Below are 17,761 nucleotides of genomic sequence, written 5' to 3'. Positions count from 1 at the left end.
CATAGCAACAAGCTCTGCGCGTGCACTCGTCTCAGGCACACGGTGTGTGCATGTGTGTGGTTGTTAAAGTTTTTTTTAATAGTAGACCTACTAATATTGAAATCAATAAAACAAAATATGAACGAAGATTAAAATCGGAAGGTGAAGCTTTTACTTTTTTCTTTTTTCTCGCCAGAATTTATTGAACAGGCAGTTTTCAGGACGCTCCCGCTAACTTTTGAGGACCCTGAACTAGCATGCCTGTCTGACACAACGTTACCTACAATGCTAATATCCTGAATAACAGTCACAGCAGCTCAGATAGAAATTAAAGAAACATAATTTAAAATGTCGGACGTCAAAGTGAAGAAGGAGACGAACCCCTTAGACGCCACGGAGGTCGAAAACAGGTCAGTCCGGCGATGTTACTGAGCTTTAAAGCTGAGCCGATGGCGTCGTTTACCAGGGCACCATGGCGCTGAACTCTGTACAATTTCCATGAAATACAGTGTTTACTCTATCATAACCAGACACACTAACGTCATATGCCGCGAATAAATACGTTTCCTGAACCATAGTGACTTAATTGGAAATTCGGCCAAAACTCCAAAACATTTCTATCATCCTAAACGGCGGTTTGATAAAGGAAGATTCTCTCCAGCACCCCCGGAGAAAGGTCCTGAAAAGTGTGCTTGGTGTTTTGAATGTGGTTCCTAATTGGAGTATCATGTTTCATTACTCTATTAATCTAGAAACAAGGGACTTATTTGTTCGAGTTGCTTTAAAAGTTTAAATCTGCAGTGAAAACACTGAAGCTGTCTATTAAATTTAATTTCACCTCAACAGATCGAATGATGGCCTAAATCCAACAAAACAACCTCCAATCTCAGCGGGTTTTCTTTTGACAGCTTCGTCTGCTCAACTGTGAAGTAACTTCAGAGTGTATTACGTAATCACTACCTCTGCCCTTTACCTTTAAATACGCAGGTATACATAACAGCTTGGTTGATGTTGGAACTGAGGATTTAAACGGAAACAGAAAACGACTCAAAAGTATTAAGCAAACGATTGAAGTGACTAACTGCTTTATACGAAGGCGTATTAGGGCATTGTAGGAAAAAAACGGAGCCAGAGAGGTGGGCAATACATATTTACAAGAAAAAATCGAAAATTTACTAGATTATAAAATCATATGTTAACGAGGAAAACAAAACAAAAAACTCACTTGCCATGTATGATCCCTGTGTGTGTTAGTCTGCCCTAATTGCCCAAGGATCAAGGTATTTATTTTTCTAATTATTATATCATAACTTCCTTATGGTAATGGCTGTTGATGATTATTATTGTTGTGCTTGTTGTGCAGGATCAAAGATCTGTGTCAGCAGTTCCCTCATGGTATCACAGACCAGGTGATTCAGAATGACATGCCTCACCTGGAGCCTCAGCAGAGAGCCATGGCCATCAACAAGCTGCTGTCACTGGTCAGTCTGAGGCTGATGTCACTGCTCACTCCTCTCTCCCGATCGGTCAATCAGATGAGATCCTAACTTGTTGTTTGTGTGTCTGATCAATGTGATTGATTCCAGGGTCAGTTGGATCTGCTGAGGAACAGTTCAGGTCTCCTGTACAGAATGAAGGACGTGCAGAGTGCCAGGTAAACCTGACTGTCTGTCTGTCTGTCTGTCTGTCTGTCTGTGTCTGTGTCTGTCTCTGTCTCTATCTATGACATCGGTCCACCCTTTGCAGCTATAACAGCTTCAACTCTTCTGGAAGGCTTTCCTCAAGGTTTAGGAGTGTGTTTATGGGACTTTTTGACCATTCTTCCAGAAGTGTATTTGTGAGGTCACACACTGATGTTGGAGGGAAGGCCTGGCTCTCAGTCTCCGCTCTAATTCATCCCAAAGGTGTTGACTCTGTGCAGGCCAGTCAAGTTCATCCACACCAAACTCTCTCATCCATGTCTTTGTAGACCTTGCTTTGTGCACTGGTGCTCAGACATGTTGGAACAGGAAGGGGTCATCCCCAAACTGTTCCACAAAGTTGGGAGCATGGAATTGTCCAACATCTCTTGGTATACTGAAGCATTCAGAGTTCCTTTCACTGGAACTAAGGGGCCAAGCCCAGCTCCTGAGAAACACCCCCACACCATAATCCCCCTCCACCAAACTTTACATGTGGCACAATGCAGTCAGACAAGTACCGTTGTCCTGGCAACCGCCAAACCCAGACTCGTCCAGCAGATTGCCAGATGGAGAAGCGTGATTGGTCCCTCCAGAGAACGTCTCCACTGCTCTAGAGTCCAGTGGTGGCGTGCTTTACACCACTGCAAACGATGCTTTGCATTGCACTTGCTGGTGTATGGCTTGGATGCAGCTGATCGCCATGGAAACTAGAGCCCGACCGATAAAGTATTTTGAAGGCCGATACCGATACAAATGTTTGTTGATTTAAAAATCTGATATTCCGATATATCTGCTGATATATATATATATATTATTTTTTCAAAAACGCGGAACAAAACATTAATGATGGGACTGGTGAAAAGTGTCCATCATGACGTGTTTTCTGGAGTCTGATGAGAGAAATTCTATCTATAAAATGTTGTAGAAATGCTTCACATTTCTCGGGGGAACATTGAATCTCATGGTTGGTGACATGCTTGATGGCATACTCTGGGGTTATGGCAGTTCTGAGAGATGAGATCTGAGGAATATGTTGATCTTCCTTCCTTGACTACAGTCTGATGTGCGGACATGTGTTGTCATAAGATCTGCAAGTTGACACGCAATTTTCTTTGTCTTTCACAGTTGCAATAGTGTCTTAAATGGTTTTGGATTTATTATTAAAATTTACGGCAAGGTCTTCAGTGTTGGGAAGAGAAAAAACGAGAGAGATTTAATGATGGTGGGGAAGGCTTCACAAAGTTTTCCACCGACTCTGAGCCAAGAAAGCGAGATCTAGATGTGAATACAGGTTTTGGAGTGGAGGTAGGCAGCATAATTATAATTTAAGAGCACTGGAGGATGATTCTTTGGAAAACTGTTCCTGTTTATAAAATATTGGGCCCTTCAACTTGTATTGTATTGTTAAGTCTCTCTCTATGTAAATGTTTTTGTTATATGTTGTTGTATGTTCAAAACGGATCTCTCTGAATTAGAAATCAATGAAATTACCTGTATAAATAAAGGTTAAATATGTATGTATGTGTATATATCTGTGTATATTTATAAAGCAGTTAAAATGTTGGGTATCATGATAAACGAGATGTAATGTTTGATTTTAATTTTCTAAAAAATGTCAGTCATAATTAGTTTAACAGCTGACTTTTAGCACACATGGTTTTATGAGACCACCAAATAGTTGTTGTTGTTTTTGTGTTTCAGTAAGATGAAGGGTTCAGACAACCAGGAGAAGCTGGTTTATCAGGTCATCGAGGACGCAGGAAACAAAGGTAACAAAATGCATGTAGAAACAGACACCTGTCACATGACTCAAAACAACTGTTCTGTCTGGCTGTCATCGTTCCTCCTGGTCGTACTGGACGTTTCCAGTTCATAACGTCTTCCAGTGGGTTTCAGACAATCAGTTGTACTCTTCTCGGTGGGCGTGTCCATCGCATTCCTAGTCCCAGTACTCAGTGGACTACGGTACCCATTTCCTCCACAGCTGTATACTGTGTACAGTGACACGTCTAGGTCGACATGGGAAGGCTCAGGGTGAAGGAGGCTCGCAGCTCCGTCTGAGGTTTACCGTAAACCTCACCACTTATTGATGCTCGCTGAATTCTATGTCCCTGCTCCCGGTGGGACTGTCAACCAGGGTGGACGTCCTCAGGGGTCCGCCGCGTTGTTGGCAACCCACTAGACCCGCCTTGAAACACGCACTCTGTCTCCTTAACCAGCTTTATGGGTGTCATCACCATTCATATGTATGGACCGACGAGTTTGTGCTCTTGTAAACCATTGAATTAGGGCTGGGCAATTATTTTCTAATTTTTACTTACGGTTTGTGAAATGGTTGAACCGCAAAATCGAGTTTGAAAACAATTCTAGACTCCACAGATTTTTTTGCTTTAATGGACTAGTAGCCGACTCTCTCACTTTCCAGAACGCAAGCAAAAGTCAGCCACATGCGATCACATTCACCGTTCCGACAGACGTACCATAAAAATGTCCACGAACTCAACGTCCTTTTACCAACTAACAAGAATACGTCGAACAGTTTGCGATCTCTGTTTACTGCTCCTTGGCACCATCCTATCTCTCCTCTTTTTTACCCATTTCATCTTCTCGCCCCTCCACCTTAAAGGGATAGTTCAGAATTTTGGACATAAGACCTATTTTCCAAGTGAGCCGGTGTGTTCGAGATGTCTGGAGACGTTTTCAAGAAATTTCATTCAGTTCTTCTAGTTGCCGAGTTCGCTTATGCTATAGCTAGCGTGAGTCAATGGTTCTTAGCTAGACGAGCATTAAAAACAGTCTTGCCAACTCCACAGTGCACCCGAGGCAAATCAATTAAAACACTAGACTGTCGATGTACATATCTGTGTTGATAGAATAATATTTGAAACAAAACTAACCTCGCATCGCATGAATCATCCATTTTTTGAGGAACTAGTTTCTCAGCAGCAGCGGAACTTTACTTTGCTCCGTCGGACTCAAAACTCCAAGACGTGCCGCCCGAAATACTGCCCGTAAATAGGCAATCGAACCGGGCCAAACTGTCGGCACTTATACCCCCAAGGCTGTCTGAAAAGTCCTCGGAGCTCACTCAAACACCGGGCAGCCCACGGCCACGCAAAGCCACAATTACGCACCGCGAACCTGGTCCGTCCGGAGAACCGTAAACCCTCGGACGCGTTGCGGGGATTCCCTCCGGTAAATAGACACATGAACACCGCCGAATATTCGGGCCTCGTGCCCTCAGAGCTGGGTGAAAAGCCCTTGGTCCTCACTCAAACACCGGTCAGCCCACGGCCACGCGAATCCACACATGCGGACTCTCCGTCGGACTCTAAGACGCGCCGCAGCCGGTAAACACGCGGCTCAACACCGCCGAACTCTCGGCACTTGTGCCCCCAAGGCTGTCTGAAAAGCCCTTGGAGCTCACTCAAACACCGGGCAGCTCACGGCTGCGCGAAGCTACAATTACGCACCGCGCACCGGCTCACTTGGAAAATAGGTCTTATGTCCAAAATTCTGAACTATCCCTTTAAAGTGATGGTTCGGAGTAAAATGCACCCTAGGTAATTTCCACCATGACATCCAGCCAAACACCCCCTTTTTAACGATGGTCAACATTGGTCAAGATAGCCGCTATCAGCCAAATGGCTTAGTACTAGCGCAATGGTACATAGTGTATATCTCGTAAATTCATCATCAGTATCACTACATCAGGAGTTTATTTAAAAGAACACTTGCCTGATAGCTTCTACTGCTAAAGCTACCGTTGTTGCGTAGACGGCACTTCTGTGTTTACCCAGCTTCTTCTTCTTCTTCGTTGGTGTTTAATGGCAGTCTGCGTTTATCCAGCTGTTTCCGTGATGCGAGTTTCACGCCAGAGTATGAAAAAGTTTAGCTGATTTTGTATAAATGCTTGTATTATCAGGTCAACACTTGTTAACCTGATAATAGAAGCATTTATTTAAAAAAAATAAGCGAAACTCGCATCACGGAAACAGCTGGGTAAACGCCGACTGCCATTAAACACCAACGAAGAAGAAGAAGAAGCTGGGTAAACATGGAAGTGCCGTCTACACAACAGCGTAGCTTTAGCAGTAGAAGCTATCAGGCAAGTGTTCTTTTAAATAAACTCCTGATGTACTTACAAACTTTAAAATGCCTCGTTTTGTGAGTACAGACCCTATGTGTACTACTGCAGAAGTTTGGTAACATTCCATGCATTATTAGTGGAGAAATTTACGAGATATACACTAAGCACCATTGCGCTAGTACTAAGCCATTCGGCTCATCGCCCTATCTTGACCAATGTTGACCATCGCTAAAAATGCTTCCGAGGGGGTATTTGGCTAGATGGATTGGAAATGACCTAGGGTGCATTTTACTCTGAACCATCACTTTAAGCCCCGCCCCTCCCGGGCTCTTTCTTACCCGCGGCCAATCACAACAGGCGACACTGACAGAAACATGCAGTGATCAAATTACACAAACAAGAATAAAGGTTCACAGTTTAGGTTTACCTTACTGTTACAAACATTTTACAATAATTGACTGATTTATGATTCACTTGTCTTAATCTAAATAAGTTTACTCTTTATTAAACCAAATTACTTTTAGTTTAGCTATCTTACAGATTTATTACTGCACTTATTTAGGAACTAATTTATTTGAATCCCTGCTTTCTACACCCGGGCTACATATTATTAATTTTTTCAGGGGTGGCCTAGAAGAGACATTTTTTACAATTTGATTAAAAAAAAAAAAAAAAATCTTTACACAATAATGACAGCCAAGTGGTGCTTGCCTCTTAAAAAGAATACTGCTAAATGAAAGGCTTGCAGCTTGAGATGATTGGCAGCCCTATCACACCACCTGACCTGGTGTTTTAACGAGGGAGGCCCCATCATTGTTTTACATTTTAAGCTTCTATTGAGCTTGTCACATTTTATGACATCTTCACCCTAAAAAATCCTGGAATCAAATTTTAATAGTCATTCATTGTTTCAAAATTAATTATTAGTTTCTTGAATGAATAAAACTTGTCAGCGCTGGCTCTTTGTGCTCAGTGAGCGGGACAGAATAGAATAGAAAATAGTGAAAATGTAGTTTTTGAAAGGCCCAAAAATATGGATTGAAGTAAAATATTTCCACTTTTCAATAAATTTTGACTTTTGGAGTTATTGGAAATATATGCATCACACTATTGAAACAAATCTGGAATCTAATTCTACTAATGGTATAATAATCATAATACAGTCACTCCAGGATTTCGTAGGCTGTTTTGTGATTGTTAAAGTCCCAGTCGGCAAGTCTGGCAGATCGAGGCCACTCTGTCAGATTTTGAATATTCACAACTCTCACGCTCCTCGTCGGAGAGAGAACGTCGGAGAGAGTAGGCGCAAACGAAAGATGAAATTTGAAGCCATTGAATTGGAGGTGTTAGTGGAGGAGGCAAACAAACATCTTCACGAGTTACAACAAAGAAACATTAATATATCCAGGAGAAACGCGATATGGGAGGATATCTGTGACAAAGTCAATGCTGTCAGCAAAACAAGAAGAACGGCCGATGAAATTAAGAGGAGATGGCAAGATGTAAGAAGAAGAGGAAAAATGGCTTAGAATAAAACCTCGGCAAATAAAACAGGAGGTGGACCGGCAGAGACATCCCCCTGTCTTCAATTGAGCAGCAGGTGCTGCTGACTTTCTCCGATGAACAGATTGTAGGAATTCAAGGATTTGACATCCTTGAGCCAGAAACTGCAGAGCAAGGTATGCCCATAATAGCACAAACACACATTTCTTTTATTGGATACATTTAATTTATTCAGATATGTGCCAAAAAAAAAAGAAAAAAGAATGTGCTTGCTTCCTGTGTGCGCTGAAAACGCGTAATTTCATAATTTAGGCTCCAAAAGTATTTTTGCTTCTGCATTTCTCAGAGGATTTTATTTTCCAACAGTGATGCAAAAGTGTGTGCGTTTCATTTTACAGCATCACAAGATGTTTTTCCTTATGATGAAACAAGAGTTGTAAAATGTGGTTTTAGTCATTTATGTTTTTAGTTGGATACATTTACTTTGTGCAAACACTTGACATAATGAAGCAGCATTTTTTAGTGTTATTTTTACGAGGTGATCTTTACAAATAACATAACAATCATCATTTTTTGTTGGTTTTTGAAAGGAGAATCATCAGAAGTTCGTCGATCCCCGCCGCACTCCTCAAGTCAGCCCAGAGCAATAGGCACCTTTGCAGCGCCCCGAAAGCGTGCAGCTGAAGACATCGACATTGAGCTACTGCAGCAACAGAAAAAGCAGTCTGTGGCACTTGACTCCATTGCACAGGAGGTGCGAGCTGTGGCCTCTGTGACGCGCGCACTCAGGCGGGACACTCGGGCGGTCGTTACGCACACCAGGCAGTTGGTCAGTGCTGTATCTGGGCTGACAATGGCCATCAATGCCCTGGCAAAAGGGATCGAGGATGGCCTACAGAGAGTCGGGAGGTCATTAAACACCAGTGGTGTGTCATCTGAGCAGCCGAGAGAGGGAGGGGAGATCGCAGGAGGAGATGGACGCGCGTTACACACTAGTGGACACCAGCACAACCTGCGAAAACAGAAAGAAAATAGATAATGGCAACTTCAACATGCATTTGTTTAAATGTAGGCTGGGTTTTCGTTTTTTGGTGGCTGTTATCGTTCGTTTTGTTTGGTTGGAGATAGTTAGGCTATACTGCCTATGGGCTCAATTATATGTTATGTTTGATCAATGTGTTTTTCTCCTTGTTTAATTGTGTGAAAAATAAAACAAATGCACACCTCTCAAATGGTTTATGAAAAATGGCTTTGAATCAGATTGGCCCATGTCTGCAATCCCGCAGCATTGAGTTGTCCAACATGTGGCCGGTGTGGATTCTCCTCCACGTCCAAGGCATCATGCTCCAGTCTGTGGCGTTTTGCAATATTATGCAGAATGCAACAGACCACTGTGATCTGGGCCACCTTTTCTGGGCTGTAGAGAAGGGCTCCTCCAGTGCGGTCCAAACAACAGAACTGACTCTTTAGCATGCCTAAGGTGCTCCACCATTTTTCTTGTTTGAATATGGGCCACATTGTAGCGGTGTTGGCCTGGAGTGGTCGGGTTGAGTACAGGCGTCATGAGGAAGGGGGTATGCACTGTCACCTTAAAAATAGGATAGAAACTGCTGTCACATATTTGTCATTCATGTGAGGAATGATTTTACAAAGCAAAAAATGTAACCCAAAAGCCAGCCATCTCCATATTCACCATTTCTCATCTTTTGAAAAAGAACACTGTTCGTTAAAATGAATGAGTCGTCTACCGACCCCGGATATTTCGCCACAACGTTGGTAATGACTCCTTTTGAATCGCACACAAGTTGCACATTTAAAGATTGCGTGTGTTTGCGATTTCTAGAAATGTGCTCTCTGTCTGAGGGGGAGACCAGTTGCACATGCGTGCAGTCTATCGCTCCAATAATGTTGGGGAAGCCAGCAACCGCACAAAAGCCCCGTTTTGTGGCATCTAATGTGTCCGGAGTGCGCGGGAATTTTATGTACCCTCCCATTCTGCGTGACTTGGCATTTAATACGTGAGACAGAACACCGGAAAAAACTGCTCTGGGAGATGCCAGCACTGGTAGCCACAGTGCGCTGGAATGATCCAGATGCAAGGAAATGCAAAGTTGACAGGAGTTTTGCCATACAGGAGATTGCATGACTCCTCCTTGTGACTGGCTCCAAATCAGCCCTTAGCTCCCCCAGAACCTCCAAGATGGCATCGCTGGAAAGGCGATATGTCTATTATTTTTTCTTCAGTCATGCCAAAAATGTTGACGCAAGCAGAAAAGACTTGTTCTCTCCGTCGCCTTTCGTTGTGCCTATGCCTCCTCCTCGCTACAATGACCGCAGCCATGTGTGCGTAAAGCTGTGCCAGTTAATACATGACTTTCAAACGTAAAGACGCAAAATCAGCGAACGCATTAGTTCCATGTTTGGTAAATCGCATTCCGTGCGCTAAATGAATCTATGCGCATCTACTCCTCCCAATATCTTGCGTGTTCTGGCAGAGACGCCCATATTTACATATTCATTAAAGTGTAAGGCCGGCGAAAATGGACCCCGTAGTCTTTTTCGCCATGAAAAAACATCAAATAAGCCATCCAGTGATCACCCATGTATCGAGAGCCTCGAAAGACGCTAACAGCCCCATAGCGCTAACACTGATTAGATTGGGGCGATGAGCCTAACACATCCACAACGGCATATTCTAACCACTAATATTGCTCAAAATAGCACCAAACCTCTTCAGTAGCATGATAAGGGTCCTTACACATAAAACCAACACCAACAACGTAGTTAGCGAACCCGGAGTTTGTTAAAAAGGACTGTTTTGAAAGACTTACTCACTGCCCAACTTCCAGGTACTCTCGTAGTATAGTCCGTACAAGTCGATTATCGAATGCAGTGCAACAGGAGATGATTTGTTCCAGCAAAACACGTAAACGTTGTGGTTTCATTTCCGTGTCAACACTCGATAGACATAATCACAAACAGCCAAGTAATGCATTTTCCATGGAATTATAAATGCCAAGACTTTCCTCATTGAACTGAACTCCAGTGCATTCGGTAATCAACTTGTATGGACTACCTGTCAACATGGACCTACTGGTAAGGCACAGACTTGTAAACTAGTCTTTTTTAATAAACTCCGGGTTCGCTAACTACATTGTTGGTGTTGGTTTTATGTGTAAGGACCCTTATCATGCTACTGAAGAGGTTTGGTGCTATTTTGAGCAATATTAGTGGTTAAGGGGCGTACCCACCAAACGCGATGAAACTTCATCGCGCGACAAGATTACATGTAAAGTCAATGCAAAGACGCGATTAGACGCTTCATCGCGCCGGGCGACGCGATGGACGCGATAGCGCGGCGCGATGGACGCGATGGACGCGAAAAATCGCTTCATCGCTTCATCGCGCCATCGCTTCATCGCGCCATCGCGCCATCGCTCGAGTTGAAATAATTGAACTTTTGCGGCGAATTCGCGTGAAGACGCGCCGCGACAGCCTATCAGCGTTGAGATCGTCACCGACGTGCTGACGTACGGACGTCCTGGTGTTCCCTCGCTTTTTGCCACAATATTTATATATTATATTATATTATATATTGCCCATAATCAAAGTTGGGGGGCGCACGCACGCGCGCGCACACACACACACATACATACATATCAATCCCAGCTCTTTCACACACAGAGATCTCTTTTTTTGCGATTGTTTATCACTGGGGCTTATGGCCGGCTATGAAGCACCAGTTCTGGGCAGAGCAGCAGCTAAACCTCCCGGTCCTGTACCCTGGTTAGCAGGTCTTCAAACTGGGCAACAGTCAGCCTGAAGTACCGCTGGAACCGGCCGTCGTCCAGGCGCAGCTCCTGCAGGAGACGGTGGAACTCGCCGAGCTCACGCCGCCTCCGTAGGGTAGCATGCACCCAGAACCGACGTCGGCGCCTAGCCCGCAGACGAAGCTGGGAACTTCTCCAGAGTAGATACAGTGCAGCGATGGTGGTTATCTCAGCCATGATCGACGAGAGAATGAAATGGCGGAAGAAATGTTGTTGTTTGGGCGAGCTCGACGCGATGACGCGATGCCGCGATGAGGCGTTTTTTGGCATATTGGACCGGCGTCAAAACTGGAGCGTCTAGCGCGACGCGATTTCATTTGTCGCGCGTTTCAATCGCGTTCATCGCGTTTGGTGGGTACGCTCCGTTAGAATATGCCGTTGTGGATGTGTTAGGCTCATCGCCCCAATCTAATCAGTATTAGCGCTATGGGGCTGTTAGCCTCTTTCGAGGCTTTCTCGATACATGGGTGATCACTGAAAAAAAATGTCTGGATGGCTTATTTGATGTTTTTTCATGGCGAAAAAGACTATGGGGTCCATTTTCGCCGGTCTTACACTTTAAGGCAAAGACGCTAAATGGATTGCGCGTACTATTTTGCCCGTTTGAGGGACGCAATCCTTGTTGCGTCCGGTTAGTAGATCAGCTTCAACATGAGTTTGCACACGTTTTTACGCACGCAAACCTTTAGTAAATCAGGCCCTAGAACTCTAGTTTTTAACGTTTTCCTTAAACGAGTGTAGCCGGATCTTTATCTGACACCTTGCACAAATCCTGACTTCAAAAACAACGATGAGTTAGAACAAAGTCCACGTTATGAGTGTAACCTGTCGTGTAAACACTCAACAGCCTGCTCTAAACTAGATTTCTCCTGCAGGGATCTGGAGCAGAGAGATCCGCTTCAAGAGCAACCTCCCTTTGACCGAGATCAACAAGATCCTGAAGAACCTGGAGAGCAAGAAACTCATCAAAGCCGTCAAATCTGTCGCCGTGAGTTGAAAACGCTCAGTCAGCTGACGTGTGGAGCTACAATTCAATTCAATTTTATTTCTAGTGTCATATCACAACAGAAGTCATCTCAGGACACTTAACACATTGAGCAGGACTAGAATACGCTCAAAATTTCAAGAGTCAACACAATTTCAAAATCCCAACATCACCCAGGGGCAAGCGTTACAGCGACAGTGGCGAGAAAAAAACTGCCTTAATAGGCTTTTAGGCAGAAATCTCGTGCAGCCCAGGCCCTTGGGTTCCAACCGCATTTGGTGCTGGTAGTATGGTAGTAGTAGCATTAACAGTAGTGGTGGTATTAACAGAAGTCATAGTATCAACAGTAGTAGTCCATGGCAGCAGGCACAGCCACGCCGAGATGGATCCATCCCAACCACGTCGCCGTAGACCAGAAAGCAGGAGTAGTTGAGCAGTCACACAGCGGGCAGGTGGAGCTACAATGTGGTGTTTCCAGCATCAGGCCAGTTAGCAGTCTGCATCGGTCAGGACCTCAGTGGACTCTGCTGGACCAGAAAACATAGCCAGACTCCCGGGAGTAGTCAAGTTAGTGACAGTAGAGATGCCGGTTTTAGTCAATTACTTTAATTAAAAATACAGGCGGTAAGAGGCAAACAAGACCACAACATCGGTGCAGTCCGGACCAGGTTCCACCACGGTCCAGGGAGACCTGCTAGGCAAGAGAGCACAGGGACTCCGGGGGAACATACACAGAGAGAGAGCGCGAGAGAGAGAGAGAGAGAGAGGGGCTCAGTGTGTCACTATAATCCCCCAGCAGTCTAGGCCTATAGCAGCTTAACCAAGAGCTGGCTCAGGGCAAACCTGAGCCAGCCCTAGCTATAAGCGTTGTCAAAGAGAAAGGTTTTAAGTCTACTCTTAAATGTGGGAACAGTGTCTGCCTCACGAACCAGAACCGGAACACGGTTCCACAGAAGAGGAGCTTGATGGCTGAAAGCTCTGGCCCCTGTTCTAATTTTGGAGACTTTAGGAACTACAAGTAACCATTTATTCTGAGAGCGTAGTGCTCTAGGAGGACAGTAGGGTTTAATGAGCTCTTTAAGATATGATGGTGCCTGTCCATTAAGAGCCTTGTAAGTGAGGAGAAGGATTTTAAATTCTATTCTGGATTTCTACAAGGTTTCCTGACCGCTCCGTGTGTTTGTGTGCAGGCGTCGAAGAAGAAGGTGTACATGCTGTACAACCTGCAGCCCGACCGCTCCGTCACCGGGGGGGCCTGGTACAGCGACCAGGACTTTGAGTCCGAGTTCGTGGAGGTTCTCAACCAGCAGTGCTTCAAGTTCCTGCAGAGCAAGGTACACTCACAACACCACCAGATCTACACCACCAGATCTACACCACCACCTCTATAGCCCAAGTTATGCTTCCGCGTTGACGCAGCCTGACGTGCACCTCCCAAAAATCCTAGACGTGCGTCGAGGCGACGCAACACCAACGCAGCGGCATTGGCTGTGATTGGTCCGCCAACTACATCTGCTGGAGACCGCTTTTCCGGTTTCCACTCATAAACACCGCCATTTAAACTTTTAATAGGCTACTTTTATTGTTTGCACCTTGTTTTATTGTTTGCACCTTCTCGCTCTTGCACAAAGAAATAAAACACCAAGTTCTGAAAAATTGTGGATGTTTAAAGCCGGAAAGTAAACACATAGGCTATAACGAGGCTAACGACGATATACGTCAAGAGTCTCGGTCGGTCGGTCAGTCTTTACAAAAAACATAGCGCCCTTTCCCGGTGTGGCATTGAATTGCATTTCGACACGTAAACCCAACGCAGAACCATCACGGTCTCACGGCTGCGTCCAAACAACTGCGTGGCCGTTGCGTGATCACTACGCGGAAGCATAACCGAGGCTTATACCACCACCTCTACACCACCACCTCTACACCACCACCTCTACACCACCAGATCTACACCACCACCTCTACACCACCACACCTACACCACCACACCTACACCACCACACCTACACCACCACCTCTACACCACCAGATCTACACCACCACACCTACACCACCACCTCTACACCACCACATTTACACCACCACCATTACACACCACCACATGTACACCACCACCATTACACACCACCACCTCTACACCACCACCATTACACACCACCACTTCTACACCACCACACCTACACCACCACATTTACACCACCACCATTACACACCACCACATGTACACCACCACCATTACACACCACCACATGTACACCACCACCATTTCACACCCCCACATGTACACCACCACCATTACACACCACCACCTCTACACCACCACCATTACACACCACCACTTCTACACCACCACCTCTACACCACCACCATTACACACCACCACTTCTACACCACCACTTCTACACCACCACTTCTACACCACCACAGTTCCGCTGGCCGTTCATATGTCTCTGTGGTGACTTGACCCTCCGTCTGTGTTTGTGATCAGGCTGAAGCAGCGAGGGACAGCAAACAGAGCCCCATGGTTCAGAGGAACAGCTCCTTTGCCACCTCACATGAAGTCTGGAAGTACATCTGTGAGCTGGGAATCAGCAAGGTGACACTCATACCCTCGCCCCCTTTATGACATCACCAACATGCGGAGTAGGCTTGGGCCGGTTTAAACATTGTAAAACTGGTTTGGTATTAAGCCAAACTCCGGACGGGACGGGTATACCCACTATAACTAGTTGTCACACAGCAGCCTCTCCCGAGTGAAACATTAGGAGATTGTGCTGTAATCATGGAAAACCGGTTTACATAAATCAAACCGTTTAGCCCCGTACACCGAACTTGGCTGGTGAAACCGGAAATCGGCCCAACTCTACTGCTGACCCACATGTTTTACTTGTGACTTGGTTGAGTACAGATCAAATGTGACTTCAGGATCAGAAGCTGCTGCCAGTCCCGGGTTGATTGACAGGTTTTTGACTACAGGTGGATCTGTCCATGGACGACATTGAGACCATCCTGAACACGCTGATCTACGACGGGAAGGTGGAGATGACTGTCATCGCAGCCAAGGAGGGAACGGTGGGCAGCGTGGACGGACAGATGAAACTTTACCGCGGCGTCAACACCGTCATCCAACCCACCGGCCTCGTCAGGACGCCCTGCGGACTCTGCCCGGTAACACAACCTGAGATTAGGTTTAAAGAACCAGGTCAGACGGTTTCCATCTGTGAAAACTTGAATTCCTGTTTCTTGTCCTCAGGTGTTCGATGACTGTCATGAAGGAGGAGAAATCTCCCCGTCCAACTGCATCTACATGACCGAGTGGTTGGACTTCTGACCGCCGCTCATCTCTCTGCTCTTTTCTCTGTGAGGAAGTCTTCAGTTTATTTACCCAGCGATCTGTGATCCTCATCGTTTATTTTCTATTTATTGCTTTAATAAAAGGAAATCAGAAATGTGTCGTTGATGCTTTTGATGCAGTTTGGAGGCAGAAAGACTAGACTGATACCACAAGATAATTTGTAGTTTTACTGATTTGGTGGTCTGTCCCTTTAAGTGTAGGGCTCACTCAGGTGGCCTTCTTAACATTTTACGGACTAAATAATGAATCAATATGAAAACAGCCTCTGACAGCAGCACTCTGGTGTGTTTATCCAATCAGAGCTGTCATTAGGCCTCAGTGTTTTCCATCAGAAGTCATTAAAGGGCTGCAACAGAGTGTATAATGGGCTCGGTGCTGAGCGTCAGCACGGCTCATGTTGCACAACATGTTATCATGTTCTCGACCGCTCAGGAACATTCTCCTGGAACCACACGGTCAGCTTCAGCTCCTCAACCTCCTGCCTGGTGATATCACTTTGGTCTGTGGAATGAATACTACACGACCCATGAACCTCAGCAGCTGTTGCCATAGAGACCACTCCATGAGCTCACAATTAAAAAAGGAGTAATTATTTTATTGTGACAACAGCTGAGTATCTGCCGATCCACCCACTGTGGTCGTCACCTCCTGATGCAGACCAATCACAAGCTTGGTTGTAATAGGAAGGTTTTTCCATTTGTCAACTGTAATGAGTCAGTCTACAGTCTAGCCTGCGCCCCCTGCAGGCCGGAGGCCTTCAAGCTCACACTTCCTGCTGTAAAGTAATAATCATGTAAGTGGTGTTCTTTTGTGACATTTCAGTCAAGTTAGTAATATTATAATAGAAACATGGCATCTGTCAATACTTTAACATCTGTGTTCTGTAGATGATTATGTTCCACATTAACATCTTCAAAATCTTCGTACCTATTATTTATCCCAAAATCAATAACACTGAGGGAAGTCATTTCTACATTTGGTTACAGTCTGGATGAATTAAAATGAAATCATTGTTATTATGATATGAATGCTCATCACGAGGATCGTCGTTATGTTAACAGCTATCTGTATTGTTACGATGATTAATACATGTCAGTGCTGCTCTCAGAGGATGAACCCATTTTCCCTGTAGCGCCACCATCAGGGCAAACTGTAACAACAGATAAAACGTCACATCGTGGCTGTAGTGAACTCTGCGGCCTGTAGGGGCGCTGCAGGCGCTGTAAACTGTTACATGTTTCCACAAAGCTGGAGCTGAGAGTTCAGAGGTGTGCTTGAATGCAACACAAACTTCACTCAGAAATAAAAGCTGAAAACCAGAATCTGATGCGGACTGGGGGGAGTCTGATGGGGGAGGAGATGGGAGTCTGATGGGGGAGGAGAAAGGAGTCTGATGGGGGAGGAGGGAGGAGGGAGGAGGAGGAGGGAGTCTGATGGGGGAGGAGGGAGGGGGGGCAGTGCGGATTCTTTCCCATCATTCCCTGCAGCAGCAGCAGCCGTAGCAGCTCCCTCCCTCGCGTCTGCCGTTCCGTCTGTCGGTCGGTCTGTCCTCCCAGTCGGACTCTTCTTCGTCTCAGCTGAAGTTTGCAGACTCGCTGTGACCTTCTGAGCAGGTAAGCAGCTCCTCTGCGTCTCCAATGTCTCTACTGTGTCTCTATTGTCGATGAGTTGTGATTGGAGCGACACACCGGAGCCTCCGATCCTCCGCTAACCTCACGCTGGAGGAGACTCGTCTGGATCCGGGTGATCCGACTCGTCCGCTCCGGTCTGAGGCTGAAAGTAGACCCGGTCCTCTCTCCGTAGTCGGATCCGCTCTCTGTGTCCGTGCCGCGGTGCTCCTCAGCCCGCATGTCCGCTGCTCGTTCCCCCGCCCCACTAGCAGCCATTAGGATGGAGGATAATAACGGTGCGCCATGCATGGACGCAAAAACAGGCGTGGCCGCGGGAGGAGGAGGAGGAGGTGTGTGCGTGTGTATATGTGTGTGTGTGCGCGCGGGCCTGTGCGCGCGTTCAGGACAATAAACAGCGCAGTTGTATTTTGTATTGGTAGAACGAGCGCGGTGTGTCCGGCCTCCAGCTGCCGTCCCCGGCTGTGGGAGGCTCTGCAGGCCGGTGCGCAGTTCAACAATCCCCGCTAGGGAGGAGGAGAAAATACGGGCTGGCGGTGGTCTGACTGTGGACCAGGACCCGGCAGGCCGCTGCCTCCTCAACACGCCCCAAAATACGTGTTTAGGATGCAGGAAGCAGGAACGTATTCCTGACGTTACGTGAATCCCAGGGAACACAAACAAAACGTTTCTCATGAAGTTTAGTTGTTGGGACGTTTTTCTAAAG

At 45.9% G+C, this 17,761-nt stretch overlaps 2 protein-coding genes across 2 annotated transcripts in view; both read left to right on the top strand.

Moving 5' to 3' along the window:
* Nucleotides 1–213: 213 nt before the first annotated feature.
* On the top strand, nucleotides 214–15,515 carry polr3f (polymerase (RNA) III (DNA directed) polypeptide F). Its single transcript, XM_084006639.1, has 9 exons — nucleotides 214–389; nucleotides 1,343–1,460; nucleotides 1,566–1,633; nucleotides 3,363–3,430; nucleotides 11,960–12,072; nucleotides 13,260–13,403; nucleotides 14,561–14,668; nucleotides 15,049–15,240; nucleotides 15,326–15,515. The coding sequence occupies exons 1-9, from the start codon at nucleotides 328–330 to the stop codon at nucleotides 15,401–15,403; spliced, it is 951 nt and encodes a 316-aa protein (XP_083862765.1). The 5' UTR covers nucleotides 214–327; the 3' UTR covers nucleotides 15,404–15,515.
* Nucleotides 15,516–16,898: 1,383 nt separating this feature from the next.
* The window catches only part of LOC311011505 (spectrin beta chain, non-erythrocytic 1-like), a 34,084-nt gene continuing 33,221 nt past the window's right edge, over nucleotides 16,899–17,761 (top strand). The window contains exon 1 of the mRNA XM_084006480.1: nucleotides 16,899–17,040. The gene's annotated coding sequence lies outside the window, so the exon portion shown is untranslated. The remainder of the gene's footprint in view (nucleotides 17,041–17,761) is intronic.

The sequence above is a fragment of the Eutrigla gurnardus genome (genome assembly GCF_963514095.1).
Source record: "Eutrigla gurnardus genome assembly, chromosome: 3".
Lineage (NCBI taxonomy): Eukaryota > Metazoa > Chordata > Actinopteri > Perciformes > Triglidae > Eutrigla > Eutrigla gurnardus.
Note: the sequence above shows the minus strand (reverse complement) of the source record. Positions and strands in the feature narration are given on the sequence as shown.